Source organism: Bombus affinis, chromosome 5 (assembly GCF_024516045.1).
Source record: "Bombus affinis isolate iyBomAffi1 chromosome 5, iyBomAffi1.2, whole genome shotgun sequence".
Taxonomy (NCBI): domain Eukaryota; kingdom Metazoa; phylum Arthropoda; class Insecta; order Hymenoptera; family Apidae; genus Bombus; species Bombus affinis.
The window spans coordinates 3,379,475-3,397,252 of NC_066348.1; the positions used below are offsets into that span (position 1 = coordinate 3,379,475).

A 17,778-nucleotide genomic window follows, 5' to 3' on the forward strand; every position below is an offset into this window, starting at 1 on the left:
GAATAGAACGTAGAACAGCATTGTAATCATTTCGTTGCTTCGAAATATATATATTAAATCAAAACATCATTACTTGTCCTTTCTCTCTAAGACCCACTTGGATACTACATATATATATCTTAGTTTTTGAGTTATGAATGATTAATGAAAATATTCGAAGTGCCTGGTATCTCAATATATCCGCTGATTGTGAGCGCTAATTCAAGCTGTGCCTGTATGCCATGTTGAATTGCCGTCTTGATACAGAGTTTTTGTATCTGTTTCAAAAGGCAATGTTTAACATGTAGCACCATCCGAGCTTCCTATTCCAACAAAGTTTCTTCTCTAAAAATCAGTAAATTTGTAAGCTCAATACTTCAAAAACTAATTGAAATTGTATAGATGAAAGGCTAATGAACCTGTCTTCAGAAGTACTATCAGATGATTCATAGAGAAACATATAGTGCTGCTTAAAAAAGCGAACTTCCTCATATGTCGGAAAATAATAATATAAGAAAAGTTCGTTAGGAATTAAAAGACTGTCCAGTGTCTAGAGTTACCGCGGATATATTAATATGGCTAATTAATATTATAATGACGGACAAATTTTCAAATGATTGTTAATATTTGACAATAACCAAAAATTTAATGATGTTATTTATTGTAAGGGAAACATATAAAATGCATATGAAACAACTTTCCATGAAAGCACGTTGCCGGTTTTAGAATGTACAGCTAATCGGGAGCGGTATTCAAATATCAATGACGATTATATTTGTTAATTTGCAAAAAATCGAAATTCTAGTTTATCTGTATTCATACTTATATTTATTTTACCATATGTCTACGAAATATATACGAAATGCGAATAAACCAGTCGAATTAGACTTTGAATCGGAAAAAATTGTAAAAGTAATTTTTTTACACAAAATGGTTCGGAAGATCATTTGAAATGAAATGTATGTGTTGAAAATTTATGAAAAGTTGGGCATTGTTGCTAAAAAAAAGGCATATAGGCACGAAAAACAGGTTTTTCGCGTATAAAAAGATATAAAGTAGATAAATAGTGATCTTACAGAAAAAAATTTAGATTGAGAAATGCAGGCATAATGTAGGAAAGATCGGCAAAATGAGACCTATAAGATCAAAATCGATCGAGACGTTGACTTGTAACAAAATAAAAACTGTCAAAATAGACCTCATTTTCACTCGTTTGTTATTCATAGAGGTTTGAACGCACGACTTTAAAATTTTAATAAAACATGATCTTGGTAATGATAAAAAAGTGTGCCAAATTTCAGCTTGAAATTTTTGTTAGATTTTGCACAAAATTGTTCACTTCATCCCAAAAGGTCTCCGTAGAAGTTAAGTTTCTATAGCTTTGATAAGTTGTATAGGAAGCGGTAAGCATGCTTTCTATTCTTTAAGAGTTGCACTATCGTATACATTTTGAAATGAAGTGATATTTCTAAATTAAACCATCCAAAAATGGTTCTGGAAAATAAATATGTTTCTTTCCTCTAAAAGGAACAATTCTTTTAATTTTTAGCGAATCGATAATAAAATCAATTAAAATGCGCAGTGGGAACAGTGGCGACATGCGTCGGTCTATTTGCGAACACGCCTAAAATTGAATTTGCGCTTTCAAACTGCTGGTACCTACATTATCTCAGCAACAAATTGACGTAAAACGATGATTTTTAAAAATCTGAGTCAGCCCAATAAGGTATTGACAGATAATACGATCAATTCTTTCAAAAATTATATTCAAGCTCAACATTTTTAGTTTTTTGGTTTCTTATTTTTATATCTCTTGTTCACTATTTATAAATGACATAAATGACATTTTACGTGACAATAACAAACGTTATATAATTAAAATTTTTTAAATATGTAATTTTCGATACAATGTTATAATTAGAGAGTCTTTAAGAAAATGTTGACGGTATTTTGTTTTGTTGCAAGTCAACGTATCGGTCGATTTTAACTTTATGGATATCATTTTACAGATCTTTCCAATGGCTATATTCCAATAGAGCTATGGCTATATTCCTATATTCCTATAGAATCCTTTTTCTGTAAAATTATTACATTTCTTTCCATATGCGAAAAGCTCGTTTATGTCATTTTTAAACAATGACGCTCAACTTTTTATGAGTTTCGAACTCATGTTTCATTTCCAATTACTTACCGAACCATTCTGTGCAATAAAATTGTTGTTTACAATTTTTCTCGATTTTAGGTATTTTGGAGGTTAATTAGACTGGTTTAGAACTGGTTGCCCGAATATGCATTCAGTATGCGGTTTATACGTGTCAGTGTTGTTTCACTATTTAACCAAAATAGAGCTTGGCTCTGCTCTATTCACTGTTTACTCTGGAGAAACACTGCGGATGAAACAAGGATGAGAACGGTGCTTTTAAATGAATCATCCGTGGTGTTTTCTCAAAATAAAATTGTGTAAATTCGGTTTTAATCTTCGACAAAATGGTTTTGAGGTTATTTGAAGAATACATGATATTTTCGAGCGAGTACAGAACTTAATATTAAGCAGCGTGTGTTGAGGCACAAGACGGACACTTTGAATATTTTCATTAAATGTCTGTAACTCGAAAACTAAGCTATGTAGAACATACATATGTTCATAAGATGTCTTTTACTTATTTTCGTGATATTCCGATAAATATTCTGTCCCCATCTCTTAAATATTAACATGTATTTATGAATCACCCTGTATATAGGATAAATATATTAACCATGTACGTTAAAATGTCTCGTTAAGTACTAAAGATATCAAAAGAATGTTCTTACAAAGCTTGTTTGATGTGACGGGGGATACAACGCGGTACAAATAGCTTTTTTCGCAGTAGAATAGTAGGAAGATATTGAGGTCAAGTTCTTTTTTTTAAACAGGATCTTATACATTTTTCTTGTCAATAATATGGTATCGTTTTTTGTAACGAATTCATGTACTAACGAAGTCATTTCGTTCTACTCCGCAAGGCCATTCTGTTAAACCCTGCTACGAGTCACTCACTCATCCAATCTTGTAACTTCTTCATGGTATTGATGATCGATAAACTGTTTTCATATGATATTCTACATACTGGAAACTTTAAGAAAGTTTAGAAAAATAAATTCAACTTTTTGCAACTATATTAGAGTAATGTCCCATAAATACACCGTTAAGATTCTTGTTGAAATACCTTTGTATGTATAGTATATAATATATGTATATATATACGTTCGATTATATACATACCTATATAGATAAAATTTTAAATGATCTATTAAATTTATTATCGCCAATAATTCTCTTTCTATGATAAAATAGAACACTGATAAGTCTACTCCATCTTATTATGAAGAAAAAATTCTACCAATCTCAATGCTTAGAAAAGAATAGTATTATTGCATGCTTTCAGTGTTCTTTGCTTTTTATATTTTATATATGACAATTTCAGACAAATATACTATAATAAACGCCAGTTTTGTGAATAATATATGTCTTTAACGTAGCTTGTGATTAGTATTGTGAATAGTAACTAAACCAGGGTACGATGTCAATGCTTCTATTTCGACATAATGCTACATTCTTTGATACGTGTTTAAGCCTTCTATAGCGGCAAATTTATAAATAAACTGAACTTACAATGACGGTCATACATTGCAAAGCATATACTCTTACATACAATTATATTGGAAACGAAATAATAGAATTGAAGAATAACGAAGAATTACTTTGCAAGGATGAATAAAACAATTAAAAAAGAAAGGATTGCTTATATTTATATATACATTTGCAGTATATGTTTGCGGTATGTGTATATTACACACACACACACGCGCGCGTGCACGTTTCCTTGAATACACATAAATCTGGCATAAATATGCTATTGTTTTTATAGATTTACGTTATTTTGATATAAATTTGTTACGTACGTAATCTACTCAATTCGCTAAAAAAATTTATTTTCATAATATCAAATTTTTATCCTTCTATGAATATACTTCTAAATGATAGAAGTATATTTAACAAATGTAGCTGGTTTTAATGAAGTAAGATACAAATCCAGTAATAAGTAAAATGATCCTCAAATACTTTTTGTGGTCAATGTATATGAGAGATTATTTGAATGCATACGATGTTTTCAAGTTAATGTTGCTTGTGATAAATATAAAATATTTTTTTAATATAAATAGATAAATGCCTCAAGGAAAGTATTCCTAAATCAGGAAACGTAAAATATAAAGAGTTGTCAGCATTTCATCTCTTAGAAAAGACAATCAAGGAATGCAGTAACTTAATATAGTATTCCATTTTTAATGGTTAAATATTTGTTAGCTTGTGCTTATAGGAAATATCTGGCAATACATATACCTACGTATAATGTGTATAAACATAAAAGCATTTAAATATACATTTTTGATGTTAAATAATAGAAAAAAAATAAATATTGCTATTGGCAAAAAATAAATTATTTGAAATAAAAGAATTAATGATAGTTTAGAAAAAAACTAATTTAATAAAAAACTATATATATATATAATTTGACATTACCGCTTAAATCTTTTTATGTCTTTATATTTTTCTCATAAATTAAGCATCTTTAATTGCAATGTTTTGATATACTACAACTTTCATTGCGTGTAATGGCATAAATTGTTACTTTAAGCTTTAATCAAATGAATTCGTACCAAGACAGAGATCGTTCGATACAGAGTCGTAAAATTGGCCAATGATTATTAAATTGATCGTTGTCTTGCGTGATAACGATTACAGTAGTTTAGCTGCCAAAAATCCACCTCTCTTCCCTCTATCCTCCCTCTAAATCGTTTCTTTGCCACTGTTCTTTCGGAGAGGGGCACTCTTCTTTTACTTAAAGGGAAGACCGGTGGGAAGGCAAGGAAAATCTTATAAGCTAAAATAAAAGCGAAACAAGGCAAAGTCCGCGGGAGTATTTTTTTCAGTCTCAAGAAGTGTTTAGTGGAGTGACTATCGTATCACAGGTATTATCTTCTCAAATATTGTAACACGTTATATTGTATAATTGACAAGCTGAAATTATAAGTGAGGTAATGATAATCTATTGTGAAATCGTCCGAAAGTGAAGAAGTCACATTTTGTTTTATGTGCAATAAATCAAGTAGAAAAATAAAAGAAGAGGAACGTAATATTTTGTTGAAAGTGATATTGCCGTGACATTATCGTATAAATCCTTTAATAAGTTTGAATTTGAATGTTGACAGCTAAAGTTGACCGATAGACTGGATAGTAACTTTTACTAAGCTTAGTGAAATTCTATTAGTTTAATAAAACTATAAAAACAATTTTATGAACAGTTAATCGATTACCTTTAATATTTATTCATTGATATCTTATTTGCTTTTTCGGACCTTGGGGGTTTTGGTTTTTTTATCTACTTTATCTACTTCTCTCTACTCGGTAGTATAAATATATCATACATATAAACTTAAGACCTAGTATCTATCGTATCTATTTATAAATATATTGGGTTGTAACTTAAATAGGTTCGGTCAAATAAAGAAAAATATTAAGTTTAATTGAATTTACTTATGTTACAACCTAATAATTTTCAGATTTAAGATCTGAAGTACAGCAGAATCTGTTTATCTCTTATTACCGAACTATCTTTTGTTTGTTCCCTTTTCCTATTCTCTTTGCCGTGTTTTCTCTCCTCACACTCCTACCCCACATTTCCTTTATTTTCCTTTTTATTCTTCTCGTCTAGTTCTTTCTTACTTTTTCCTCCAATACTGTCTCTGTTTCTCCTCTTCCTGCTTCCATTTTCTTACGTCTGTTTCTTAAATATTTTCACAGTAATTGCACTTTTAATATTTACACTACATATTTAGTCTTTTGTAGCTATTTTTATTTCTAAAGTTTGTATGTTGCTTGCGAATAATTGGGAATGTATTATGAGCTATTAAAAATTGATTTGCTTTTTCATACATGTATGATTATATCGTAATACATATGGGAATTATTTCAAAATCATGACACAATTGACAATTGATTTAATTAGATTGTTAGATAAATAAAGCATTCTGCTATAATAAATAGGAATCGATGTCACAATCAAACAGTTTGTTGTACTTTAACGTGACCTGCTTTCATTCGTTAAATATATCTCATTAGCTAAATATATCAATCGAGAGTACTAGTTGTAACATCTACTTAGAAAGAAGGCTACCAAACATTGATAAGTGTTTAAAATATGCGAACGAGTCTTTGAAATAAATGAGATCCGTTAGATCTTTCTATAAACTATTAGTTATATATATAGAACAATAATATGTTCAACCAATATAAATAAAAAATATAATTGATATTTCTTTTTCTTTCGAACAAACCTGAACATTTCGGTTGTTGACTCATACATACATATATAAGTATAACAATACATATATCTATGAAATCAAAATAATATACACAATTTCACTGTATAAAAAAAGAGTTTAGAGGAAGAAGAGGGAAAAGTGTTGTTATATCTCATATATATTACTTTTAATATATATATTTAATATATATATATTACTTTTGACAGACGTGAACAAATATGTGGGCAGATGAGGAAGCAGCGCCATGGGATATCGAAGAAACCCCGGCGGAAGAAGCTCCTGAAGCATCTGCAGAAACAGCCGCCCCAGCTGGTGATGCAGCGACTGGAGAGAAACCAAAAATCAAATTAGAAAAAATTGAACCACCGCACTACAATCACCATTGGGTTCGCCCTCTCTTTCTTAATTACGCGTACCTTTATGAGTATAGGTATGGGGTTTTATTGTAACTCAATTAATTAATATTTCACATTTTATTGATAAAGTTCTACATTACAAATAGTCATTTAAAAATTGAAATATCAATATTTTTAAAGTTATGAATTTTTTAAATTACTTTAAATATGGAATAAATTTTTATAAAGAATTTAAAAAAAAATTGACTAATTTTAATTACAATTACAAAACTATTTATTTTTCTCTTTTTATAATTAGAGAGTCTGCAACAATAAGAGGGTATCTCAATGTTTAAATTATCTTTATTGGATGAGAAAGGGAGGTATGGGTTCATACTTAAAAGAGTGGCAAAGTTTATTACTATGAATATTGGTCGATTATGACTTTATGGCAGGTTTGGAAAAGTAATTTGATTGAGTTGATTCTTGTTGGTTTACTATATTATAATCTTATATATTATAAATTATTGACAAGTGGAGTTGTCTTTTTATTTCAGTAGCTCCTTCAATTGTAATGCCAAATTGAGGTTGAAATCAAATTTAGGTACTGTGAATATATCCAACGAATTTAATTCAGCTATTGAAAGTAGTTTCACTATTTTATTAGGAGAACAGATACTATCAAGATTTCAATATTTATTTAATAAAAATAAACTAGCGAATAATATTTAATATTATACAATTTGTTTATATTAATTCGCCACCAGTCATCAGAATTTAAACATAGGGATGCACAAAAAGTGCATAAAATAGTTTTAGAGAAGATTTATAATACATCTAGAATAATTCTTCTAATTTAAAAGTTGCTATAATTTTAACAATTGAAAAAGATATTTCATAAGATTTATAAATTCTTTTAATGTAAACGATGACAATAACTATAATTAGGTACTATAAGTATATTTCTATGAATTTTTGATTCTTTTTTTCTTCAGAAAAAATTATTACAACGATGTCATTGATTATCTGAACCAACGGGAGAAAGGCATATTTCGAGAACCCCCAAGAGCACAAGAGTGGGCTGAACGAGCAATGAGGACTTACGACGAAAAGAATACCGACAAGAGTTTCAAACGATCTGCAGATATGAAATATATAATTAATATGAGACATGAACCTAGATATTACAGTTACCACACTCGAGCATATTATAGTTTGAAGTATCAGAAAATTTTGTAAATTATTTTTTGATAATAAAGCTATATAACTTAATGATATATTGGCAGAATTGACATATGCAGCATAGATGTAAAGTATATTACAGTCGTTTTTATCTATATGAAATTTATAATACCAAATTTCTAATAATATTAATTATTTACCCAAACGTATCTATATTTTTTTATGAATACTAATACCAATTTTATGTATTGAATATTTTCCAAATTGATTTTCTTACTACAAAAATGAACTAGAGGAATATTTCTTATTTCTTCAACTAATAAATAAACCATAATAAACCAGAAGTCATTATCTATATTTAATTCCACAGAAAATTCAAACCTCTATCTCTTAATTTTGTATAAAGATTGTATTATGCTAAGTATACAGACTGTGTCATTAAGAAACACTGTAAAAAAAGTACATTTTATCCTATTTGTATAAGTTCCTTCATTATACTGTTATATGACCACTTAATTTTTTTTAGTAACTTATATGTATACATATTATATACCTACTTACATCATATGTATATACGTATTTACGTATGACATACACATATATATAAGCTATGTATTATATCTAAACATCAAATTCTGCATACACCTATTACAATGTATGTATGTCATCGCAATATCGTTATAAAGTAAATTTAACTACATATACATATTTTAAATCAATGAGATACGTCTAATATAGATTCAAACCTTTGCAAATGAATTTTGGTATTGTAGGAACTTTTCATAACATAGATAAATTTCAGAATAATGCCAAATCTCGATAAAAAATTCCTGCCGTTTCCCAAGAAATTCGTTCTTAAAAATTTTTCGAAAATTTATCATATTCAGACCGCTGTTTGTCAAAGGACTTTTGCATTCTCATTCATTATGGTCTCCTAATGAAAAAATGTTATTTCATAGTCATGTTTTTCAACCATTTTCTTTTCGGTTACATGTGGTATACTTCATGCTGTTTATTAAAACTACAAATGTTTATGAAAACAACATTTTCTAGTGGTTTATATATATATGTTTTATTGAAATATTAATATTAAATAACATGGGTACATTTTATATGACATACAATAATAATTTAAAATATTCACTGAATTTTTTAAAACGAAACACTTTTCTTTTTATTTGAGAATTTCCTTTTTAACGGTAGCAATGCAATGGTATTTAATGGATTTGCAATTTCATTTGGTTCCATTATTGAATTGATTTTGTCTCTTCTTGATTTTATAGGTTGTGGCATACACGATTCTATATCAATATTAGGGACTTTTATAAATTTTATAGTTTTCGGCCGTGGTTTTTCTGTTAAAATTTCCATATTAGGGAATTTTTTTAATCTGGTGTCATCGCAGGTATCTGTATTATCGAATTTTGTTGCGTGTTGTTGAAAAGCAATATCCGCTTGTTCGAGAGTATTTCTAGCTTTCTCGATTTCTGCATTCAAGTCGATGACATCGAAGATACGATCCTGCAAAGATAAGTGACAGCATAAATTTATGAAATTCTTGTAATATCGTTATTTAATGAAACTTATACAAATTTATAAACAGATTTTCATATATTACTCATTTATTCATTCAAAATAAAAGATTCAACGGTATTATATATATATATATATATATATATATATATATATATATATATATATATATATATGTCGGAGATGGAGAGACACCGGAGCCTTCCGTCGAAAACCGGGGAAAAACCCCTAATATTGTAGTTTGGATTCCGCCATAGCCGTAGTTAAACAATCACCGTCCTTCAGCCCAATTGTAATTGCCTGCAATCTATGAGAATGAGTTTGGGTTCGAGGTGACAACCAGTCACCGAACGTAGCCGCGGTCAAGGGACGAACATTTTCTAACAAAGTCATGGAAAAGTCTATAGCCCTCCATAAAAAGAAATAGTTGTAACGGCACTCGACAGTAAGCACACGAATGGTTTCTGTCTCATGGCTCGCCATAAGCAGACCCTATTTTATGGGTAGGTCAATTGCCGGTCGTCGAGACATATTCGCAAAACATCTGCAGCCAGCCTAATGACCCGTCATAAACCCTAAACCTTGATTAACGAAAATAGGCAAACGGTCTTTTCCGTGAAGGACACTTCCAAAGACTGATCAATTAACAACAACGGCAATTTCCCTCACTCTCCGAACGAAGACTTGTCTCCACGAATATAAAAGACCTGGTGCCGCTAGAGAGTGGATCAGTTTTTCCTAAACCGCGTCACTGAGAGAGCTTCGAGTACGATTTCATCATTTCGATAGAGTGCTTACTTCGCGTGCTAACTGAGAGTACCACCTAGGCGTTGCCGACGAGTAAAGGATAAAAGAGTCCCGTTGACCGCGTATTCGTTATCGGACCTCAGACCATTGTCATTCGCATCGCGAGTACCTAACCGCCGCAGTTTATTTGTCAAGTCTCACATTTCCCTACCTGTGTTAATAAACTCTGGATCACACCTCGACAATGGCTACTACTGGTGAAGATTCGTTGCCTGCCCACACCTCTAATCCTACTGACTCTCCGACATATATATATATGTCGGAGATGAAAGAATACTGGAACCTTCCCTTCGGAACTCTGGGAAGACCCCTAGTATTGTAATTTGGATTTCACCATAGCCGAATTAAGAAACTGTTGTCATTCGATTCGACTGTACTTATTTGAGATTTATGATAGTGAGCTCGGGCTCGAGGCGACAATCAGTCGCCGAACGTAGTCGCGGTCAAGGGATGAACGTTTTGTCTAACAAAGGCATGAAGTAACCCTATAGCTCTCCTTAAAAGAAATACTTAGGACGGGGCACGACGGTAAGCATTTCAACGATTTCTGTCCCGTGGCTCGCCACACGCAGACTCTATTCTTTGAGTAAGATGATTACCAGATGTCGACGCGTCTCCACAGTACATGTTCAGCTAGCCCGAGGACCTGCTATAAATCTTAAGGTCTGTTTAACTAAAGTCCTTCAAACCGACAAACAGTCCTCGTCCCAACTACGAGAAAATAGGAGAAATCTATTTTTCTCACCAACGACGCTTCCTCTTCTCGAACTTTCTCTTAAGGGCGGCTAGCACCCTTCCCTAACCACCAACATGGAAATTGACCAATTAACAGTAACGCCAATTTCCCTCACTTTCCGAATGAAGGCTTTTCTCCACGAATCCGATGATTTCGTGCCCTTGGGCACACCCATCATAGTTTTCCTCGACAGCGTTACCGTGATGGAGAACCACTCTCCGGTACGATCTCAAAGACGATTCAAGTAACTCTCAGATACGTAGTGATTGCCTCGTGCATTAACATTGAGTACAACTTAGACGCTGAGGAAAAGTAGAGTCCGTCATCCCCTTGACCGCGGATTCGTTAGTGAGCCCAGGATCATTGTCATTAGCTTCTCGAGTACCTAATTATCCGATTACTTGTCCAATTCCATCATAGTCATATTTGCACTAGTAAATATCTCCTCTATTGCATAATGATCCCGTCTAGCGCCAATAGGAATTCGTTTCACGCCCTCAACCCTAACTCAAATCTTAACGACGATCCGACATATATATATAATGTATATGAGATGATTTTAAGGTGATTTTATATCTGAGTGGATAGAGATTTGTTTAAAAAATATATCGCCAAATTGACCATGATTTTGAAATTTAATTGAAATTCAACTGATTTTTTTATATTATGTAAATAATATAACCTGCATGTCCCTTCGTTTACGCCTCAATTCCGCCAGATCTTCGGTAAACGCAGCGGCCGCACGTTCCTTATAACGCCGTTGGCTGATGACAAAATTATCTTCAAAATCGTCTTCGATTCCTCGCTCAGATATATAACCCAAGTCATCGAATAGGTCATTGCGGTATCCAGATACATTGTGAGAATCTAAAGTATTTGAATGATAATATTAGACAACTTGGCATCAAATAACATTTTATAATTAATTTACAGTTAACAAATGGTATATGTATAATAGTATGATAAAAACTATAGTTTTTGAAGAAAATATTTTAAACAACTTCAGTTGAAAGGTATTCTCACTAAATATTACTGAAGGAGATTGTTTTATACGTGGAAAGAAATCGAAAATATTGAGTGAAATTTTTTCGTTTTAAGTCTAATTTTAGAGAAAATCGAATTTGAAAAGACAGATACGCGTTTACTAGACTAATTCTTGGAATACCCCTAAACACGTCATATTTAACTTTTTGTAAAATAGCAACGTAGATTTTTTACTTATTTTCATATACAGAATAATCGCCTGTTGATTTATGATCGTTTTGTTGATTTTGATTGTTTATTTCTTTCTAATCACAAATTTATGTATGCACACTTGATAAGTTTTCAACTTTGATTGTTTTGAAGATGCCCCTAATTTTCTTCAATTTCTTTATAAAATTAAGTAACAACTAACAACTAACAACAACTAACAACTAATAACTAACAACTCGGAAACTTACAATAACTTGTCCACTCATGATGCACAATTTTAGCACAAATTTAGTTTAGTGACTCGTAGTGAATCTTCTTCTACAGTACTGCGTGCAAGACTGTTCAGAACTGTTTTTGAGATTGACTGACGGCTGGCTTTTATACTACGGTTTTGGTATGTCTGTGTATGGACCATACATACACTGTGTATACACCATATTTAATTACCCCGTGTCATAAAGGATATGGTCAGCACTTATATTGCTTTGTACCTGAAGTACATTGAGATTTTTCCCATATTACAATATATTATTTATGACATGTACAACATTGCAATTGAACCACCTGGATTTGCTTCTTTCTTATGATCGTAAATCTCAACCCTAGCGTATGATAGCTTCGTGTCTAGTTACTGGGTAAATTAATATTGATTAATTTGAGTATCGAAAGCAAGTAAATGAATATTATGTTCTATACGATGCGATATTTATATACGATAGATTATTTTGCATGAGTATATGATTATTCGAATAACTAGTATCGACCAACTTTTATCGTCATTGACAAAATACAGTCGCTCACGAAAGTATTCGAATGTCCTTCAAAGCAGAATGATATTTTTCAAACTGGATCAAAGACTTGAATTTTTTTGAGGAGTTAGAAAGATTATGTAGTTGATTAGATGACATGTACTATTACGTCCCGACCCTCTACACAAACCACACTCCATATCTCGGGCAAAATGGCTACTTGATGTGTAAACACGCTTATAGCCGACCCTCAATAAACTTAAGGACCTTAAGACCATACAAGTATTTTTTAAATTGAAGTATTCCTTATATTTATTGTCCAGTCCGAGAAAACACAGGAAAGCGGGTTTTCCCATGTACAATGCTATCCATAGGCGACCTTTGGTTAGGGATGGTCAGCACCCATCCTGACACACCCATCCTGATTCACCAGCCTTTTCCTTATCCAATTAGCAACAATGACCGTTGCTCTCACTTTCCTAACCAAAATTGCCATCAACGAATCCGATGTCCCGTGCGCTAAGCATACTCATTACTAATTTTCCTCCGCGACAGCATCGTCGCCGAACTTCTCCGATCTCCCTTTCTGATTTTAGCAACGCGTTTTCTTTTTTTTTGTTGTTATTATCAGTTATTGTTCCCAATTAATTGCGTCACTTTTTCTACTTTTATAAAGTACAGTATATAATAAAATACACCAATTTAGTGGTGTTAAAATTAACACGTCGAATGCCACGCTAGTTTTACAGAGATAGCCCGTGGCGCCACGATGAAGTTTTTATTATGCGATACATATAATGTTGAAATATTACTTACAAGAGATATGTTACGATGTATAATCATCATTAATGAATTGCGATTTCGTGCGATTCATGTTCGACAGCCACTGATGGGGGTGCACATAATAGATCTATATTTCATATATAAATAAAATTATTTTTATATGTTTTATACTGAATTAATTTCATTACATCATTGTAGTAACGATGGAAAAAATAACAAATTTATTACTGTTGACATTTGTTTAAATCATGTGTTTTTACAAATCTTGGCGCGTCGGTCACCGGTGGCCCCCGTGGCATTCAATATCTTAATTAAAAAGTTACATTATCAGTTATGATTAAATAAAGTTATAATCGAACGATACTACACTGCAAAAAAATATTAAAATGCATTATGAATTTTTAATTTCAAGTTCAAGTTGTGTTATTTATCTTTAGTCATCTTTAATGATCTTAATTTTACCTATATTTTTTTATACTTTTAATATATACTTTTAATTTGATATTTTGTATAAACAATATGTGAAATCGTTAAATAAAATCATTACCGCAAAATATAATTAATCACTTAAATAATTCTTAGACTTCTTTGTTTTTTAAGTAGTGAATGTTAGTCCTCGATACTTGGAAAAATGCGCGGTGGAAACGTATAGCTCGCTGTGGTGCATGCGGTTGGCTAAGTGTTAACTTGCTATTTACGCTTCGCTGAGAACACATCTACACGCACCACGCGTAAATATTTAAATCTTAATGGTTGTTGGAATAAAGTGTATATTTTAACCTGTTAACTCAGTGTTACCATCGTTTCAACCATCTTTATTCTCTTAACCGAATAGGGGATCGACTGATTATGACTGGCGCCGATTATCGTATCGTAACGAGAATTTACGACTCTCGTTGGCGCGATCTACCGCGACCGCGTCTCTCCGCGAACGGTCGAACATGTACAAAAAATTTGGAAAAAAGCGTTTGATCAAAAGCGCGAAGAAAGAAATAAAAGTCACCTTCTACAACTTTATTATATGGGGCTGTAATGAAAATTTAAATAACACATTTTGAAGAGTTATATGCATACTATTAATTAGCTATATACATTCTGAAAAGTTCATTGAAATCGGTTAATGTTGCTATGAGCCAGAAACGGTTAAAAATGATGAAAATTGCAGTTTTCTACTATCCATCGGCTTCTAATTGTAATAAATCTACATTTTGGTCCATATTTCGATGTCTGTTGCTTGTTTCTGTATGAACTGATAAGATCAATTAAGCGGAAAATAGTAATTTGTGATTTAATGAATATACATGTATGTACTTGTATATACTATGCTATACTATATATCGTATGTACTCGTATAACTACAATGTATTTAAACGTAAACAATGAGTCAGACACTCTTTTGTTTCAAATCATTCATAACAAAAATTTAGCCTACAGTTAGCAAATAAGAGAGCTTGTGAAAATGAATAATGTATTTGTCGAAGAGATGACCAATGCCTCAAAGTGTGCATAATGACGTTACTGCCCTCCGACTTACCTTTAGCATTGTCACGAACACTTTTGATGTAAGTTACAGAATCTTTTTTATAAGTAAGAATGTTAATACTTTTGAGAGTAATTCTATTATTATTCGATTATGTTCCAAGAGCTGTGAATTGTTTAATAGATTGTAATAATAAGAAAAGATGAAACAAAAAAAAAAAGATATACAAATTTTCAAGAATCTGTGATCAAGAATTCTCCTAATATACATTAAAAACAAAAAGTTAAAGGTATTCTCATAATATAAACAGAAAACATAGTATACAAAAAGGAATCGTTCTTGCATATATGGGTAGGTATACAACATGCAAACACATTATATGTTCAGGATACATTGGAACAGTGAAATTTATTTACAAATAAGAGAGATTAACAGAAATACATATAGTAAGGTTAGGACAATATTTTTCTCTGGCACACTATGTTGTGATTTGACTCTAGTCTATAAAAGAAAGAGTAGAAATAAAATAAATTCTTCGCTTAATTTTATACATATAAGTACTATACGGTTTTATTTTGCGTAAAATTTGCGAAAACGAAATATTGATTATTCAACAAGGTATTGAACATATTGCATACATAAGTTACGTTCTATTTGCTAACTTTGATTGGATACTATGTATTTAGTCGAAAGTATACTTTTGCTTTTCCATTGATAAATTTTAACTGTTTGAAAAATGCTCTATTTGAAAAATGCATTCTCATATCAAGAAAAACAAACAATTAGTACTTAATATTTAAAAAACAACGACGACAAGGAAATGAGTGTTTGTCTATACAATTATTAAAAAAATATCAAGTTTCAAAGATTCACGTTCTGCTATTTTAACTAATATCATTTAATATCATTTTAACTAATGAGTGATTCAACAATATTTTATTAAAAATATGATTTTCTAATTTTAAAGTAGACAATAAATAGGAAGAAACTCTTAACTTATCTTTTGCCTTCATAAAAATTACAGAATTATAATCGAAAATCCAATAAAATTTACAATTATATAGTTTTTCGATAATACTGTATAAACTAGTGTACGTAAAATAATAAATATGTGCGCTGTAATAAGTATATCTGCGTGTACTTGCTGGTATCGTATGCGTGCGTACATATGTATATGCGTATATTTATATTATGGTCGTGTAGCATAGCTTTTAATACATACAAGAACTCTCTGCACATGTTATATATTCCTGGGCATATAAAATAAACGATAATCCGATTGAAATTGTATTTCCATGATATTGCCAATGTATTTATACTACATAAATAATTTTATACAAATATCTGTATTATTCGTGTAATGTGAATATATCATTGTTTCTGTTGCACCTATGCACTGTCAATTAAAAGTGATCGAATATTCAAATAGTACATATAATACAAACAACATCTGCAGGATCATTAGGAACAAATGATAGTCAATTGATCGAAAGTAAATGGTAAATAACGAGGGAATATTCTCATATTTGAGTTATAAATATTCATTCTTGTTCAGAGGACGTGTTTCTCAGAGTGTTCACGGATGGAAACCTTCTTGCTAAGAACAGATTGTTCTTGGAGATTTTCCGTATCGGACATATTTTCGTTGATCAATGCCCTGAGAGCAGCTGCCCTGCGTTCTCTTTTTGCTTGTCTCTCTGCAAGCTCTTCCATTTCAGACTCAAGGTCATTTAAACGAGCTTTGGTTTGCATAGCCCTTGTCGCAGCAGCATTAGCGGACACTGAACTTTCGTCCTCGTTAATTAATTTCGACCATTTCGTAAGCATTGGTTTACTCTCTTCTAATCGATCGGTTTCGTCAAACAGCTTCGAACGTCTTTTAAACGTAGTTTCTGCCTCTTCGCTAATTGATTTTATATCTTGTAGATTTTTCCTTGAACTGAGAATACTATCAATTTGATCCTGTCCTTGACGTAGGCGTCGTGGTTTTCTTAATGCAGCATCGACCTCATCCTCTAATCCGAACGTGGCCAGTTTCGTTTTCAGATGTTGCGTCGTCGCTACGACATCGTTGGCAAAATTTTCAGCGAATCGACGTCGACTGCGCTGACCACGGCTGTCGTAGACAATATCCTCGTCTTCGGGGAACAAGTTGTCGGTAGTCAAGGAAGGTAATGGCAATTGGGAGGCGCGAATGGAAGGATCTAATTCAAGGTCAAGGTCACGCCCAAAGGAAGTGTTGCGAGGACCAGAGAGGTCATGCGTGCCTGTAAAAACCGATATCTCAACATATGTACACTATTACACTTATACATATGTAGGTATGTATTATATTTGACCAATGAAAAAATAAATGTTATCTGAATTGAAACTCTCTTTAAAAGTCCACCATTTTATTGCAATGAAACCGTTTTTAGGTCGATGTAAATACGCTGCCATTCGCTGCGTAATAGAATAAATAATCGACAAGTAGATATCGATAAACGGTTTAATTATAATTACACTCAATTCCGTTACAATTTATCGATTGGGGATTCATAGTTTATTTCTATATTTACTCTTTTCCGATAAATAAGCTTGGTAACAAGAATTGTTACAGTTCCAAGTAACAACTTTCTAATGGGATACAAATGGGAA

General features: G+C 31.7%; 3 protein-coding genes across 5 annotated transcripts in view; 1 reads left to right on the plus strand and 2 right to left on the minus strand.

Moving 5' to 3' along the window:
- Positions 1–4,820: 4,820 nt before the first annotated feature.
- LOC126916971 (flightin) lies at positions 4,821–7,954 on the plus strand. Its single transcript, XM_050723343.1, has 3 exons — positions 4,821–4,989; positions 6,549–6,772; positions 7,673–7,954. The coding sequence occupies exons 2-3, from the start codon at positions 6,561–6,563 to the stop codon at positions 7,914–7,916; spliced, it is 456 nt and encodes a 151-aa protein (XP_050579300.1). The 5' UTR covers positions 4,821–4,989; positions 6,549–6,560; the 3' UTR covers positions 7,917–7,954.
- Positions 7,955–8,962: 1,008 nt separating this feature from the next.
- On the minus strand, positions 8,963–12,491 carry LOC126916972 (uncharacterized). Its single transcript, XM_050723344.1, has 3 exons — positions 12,378–12,491; positions 11,618–11,802; positions 8,963–9,380 (listed from the first exon to the last, which is right to left on the minus strand). The coding sequence occupies exons 2-3, from the start codon at positions 11,621–11,623 to the stop codon at positions 9,012–9,014; spliced, it is 375 nt and encodes a 124-aa protein (XP_050579301.1). The 5' UTR covers positions 11,624–11,802; positions 12,378–12,491; the 3' UTR covers positions 8,963–9,011.
- A 3,039-nt stretch (positions 12,492–15,530) lies between these two features.
- The window catches only part of LOC126916563 (uncharacterized), a 28,429-nt gene continuing 26,181 nt past the window's right edge, over positions 15,531–17,778 (minus strand). For all 3 annotated transcript variants that reach the window (XM_050722505.1, XM_050722504.1, XM_050722503.1), the window contains one exon: positions 15,531–17,408. In XM_050722505.1, coding sequence (XP_050578462.1) covers positions 16,693–17,408 — 716 coding nt within the window. In that variant the 3' untranslated portion in view covers positions 15,531–16,692. The remainder of the gene's footprint in view (positions 17,409–17,778) is intronic.

Bases quoted from the DNA above. Each gene is read 5' to 3' on its own strand.
- LOC126916971 (XM_050723343.1), top strand. From the start codon at position 6,561: ATGTGGGCAGATGAGGAAGCAGCGCCATGGGATATCGAAGAAACCCCG. The intron at 6,773-7,672 runs GTATGGGGTTTT...TTTTTTCTTCAG, and splicing joins GCGTACCTTTATGAGTATAG to AAAAAATTATTACAACGATG.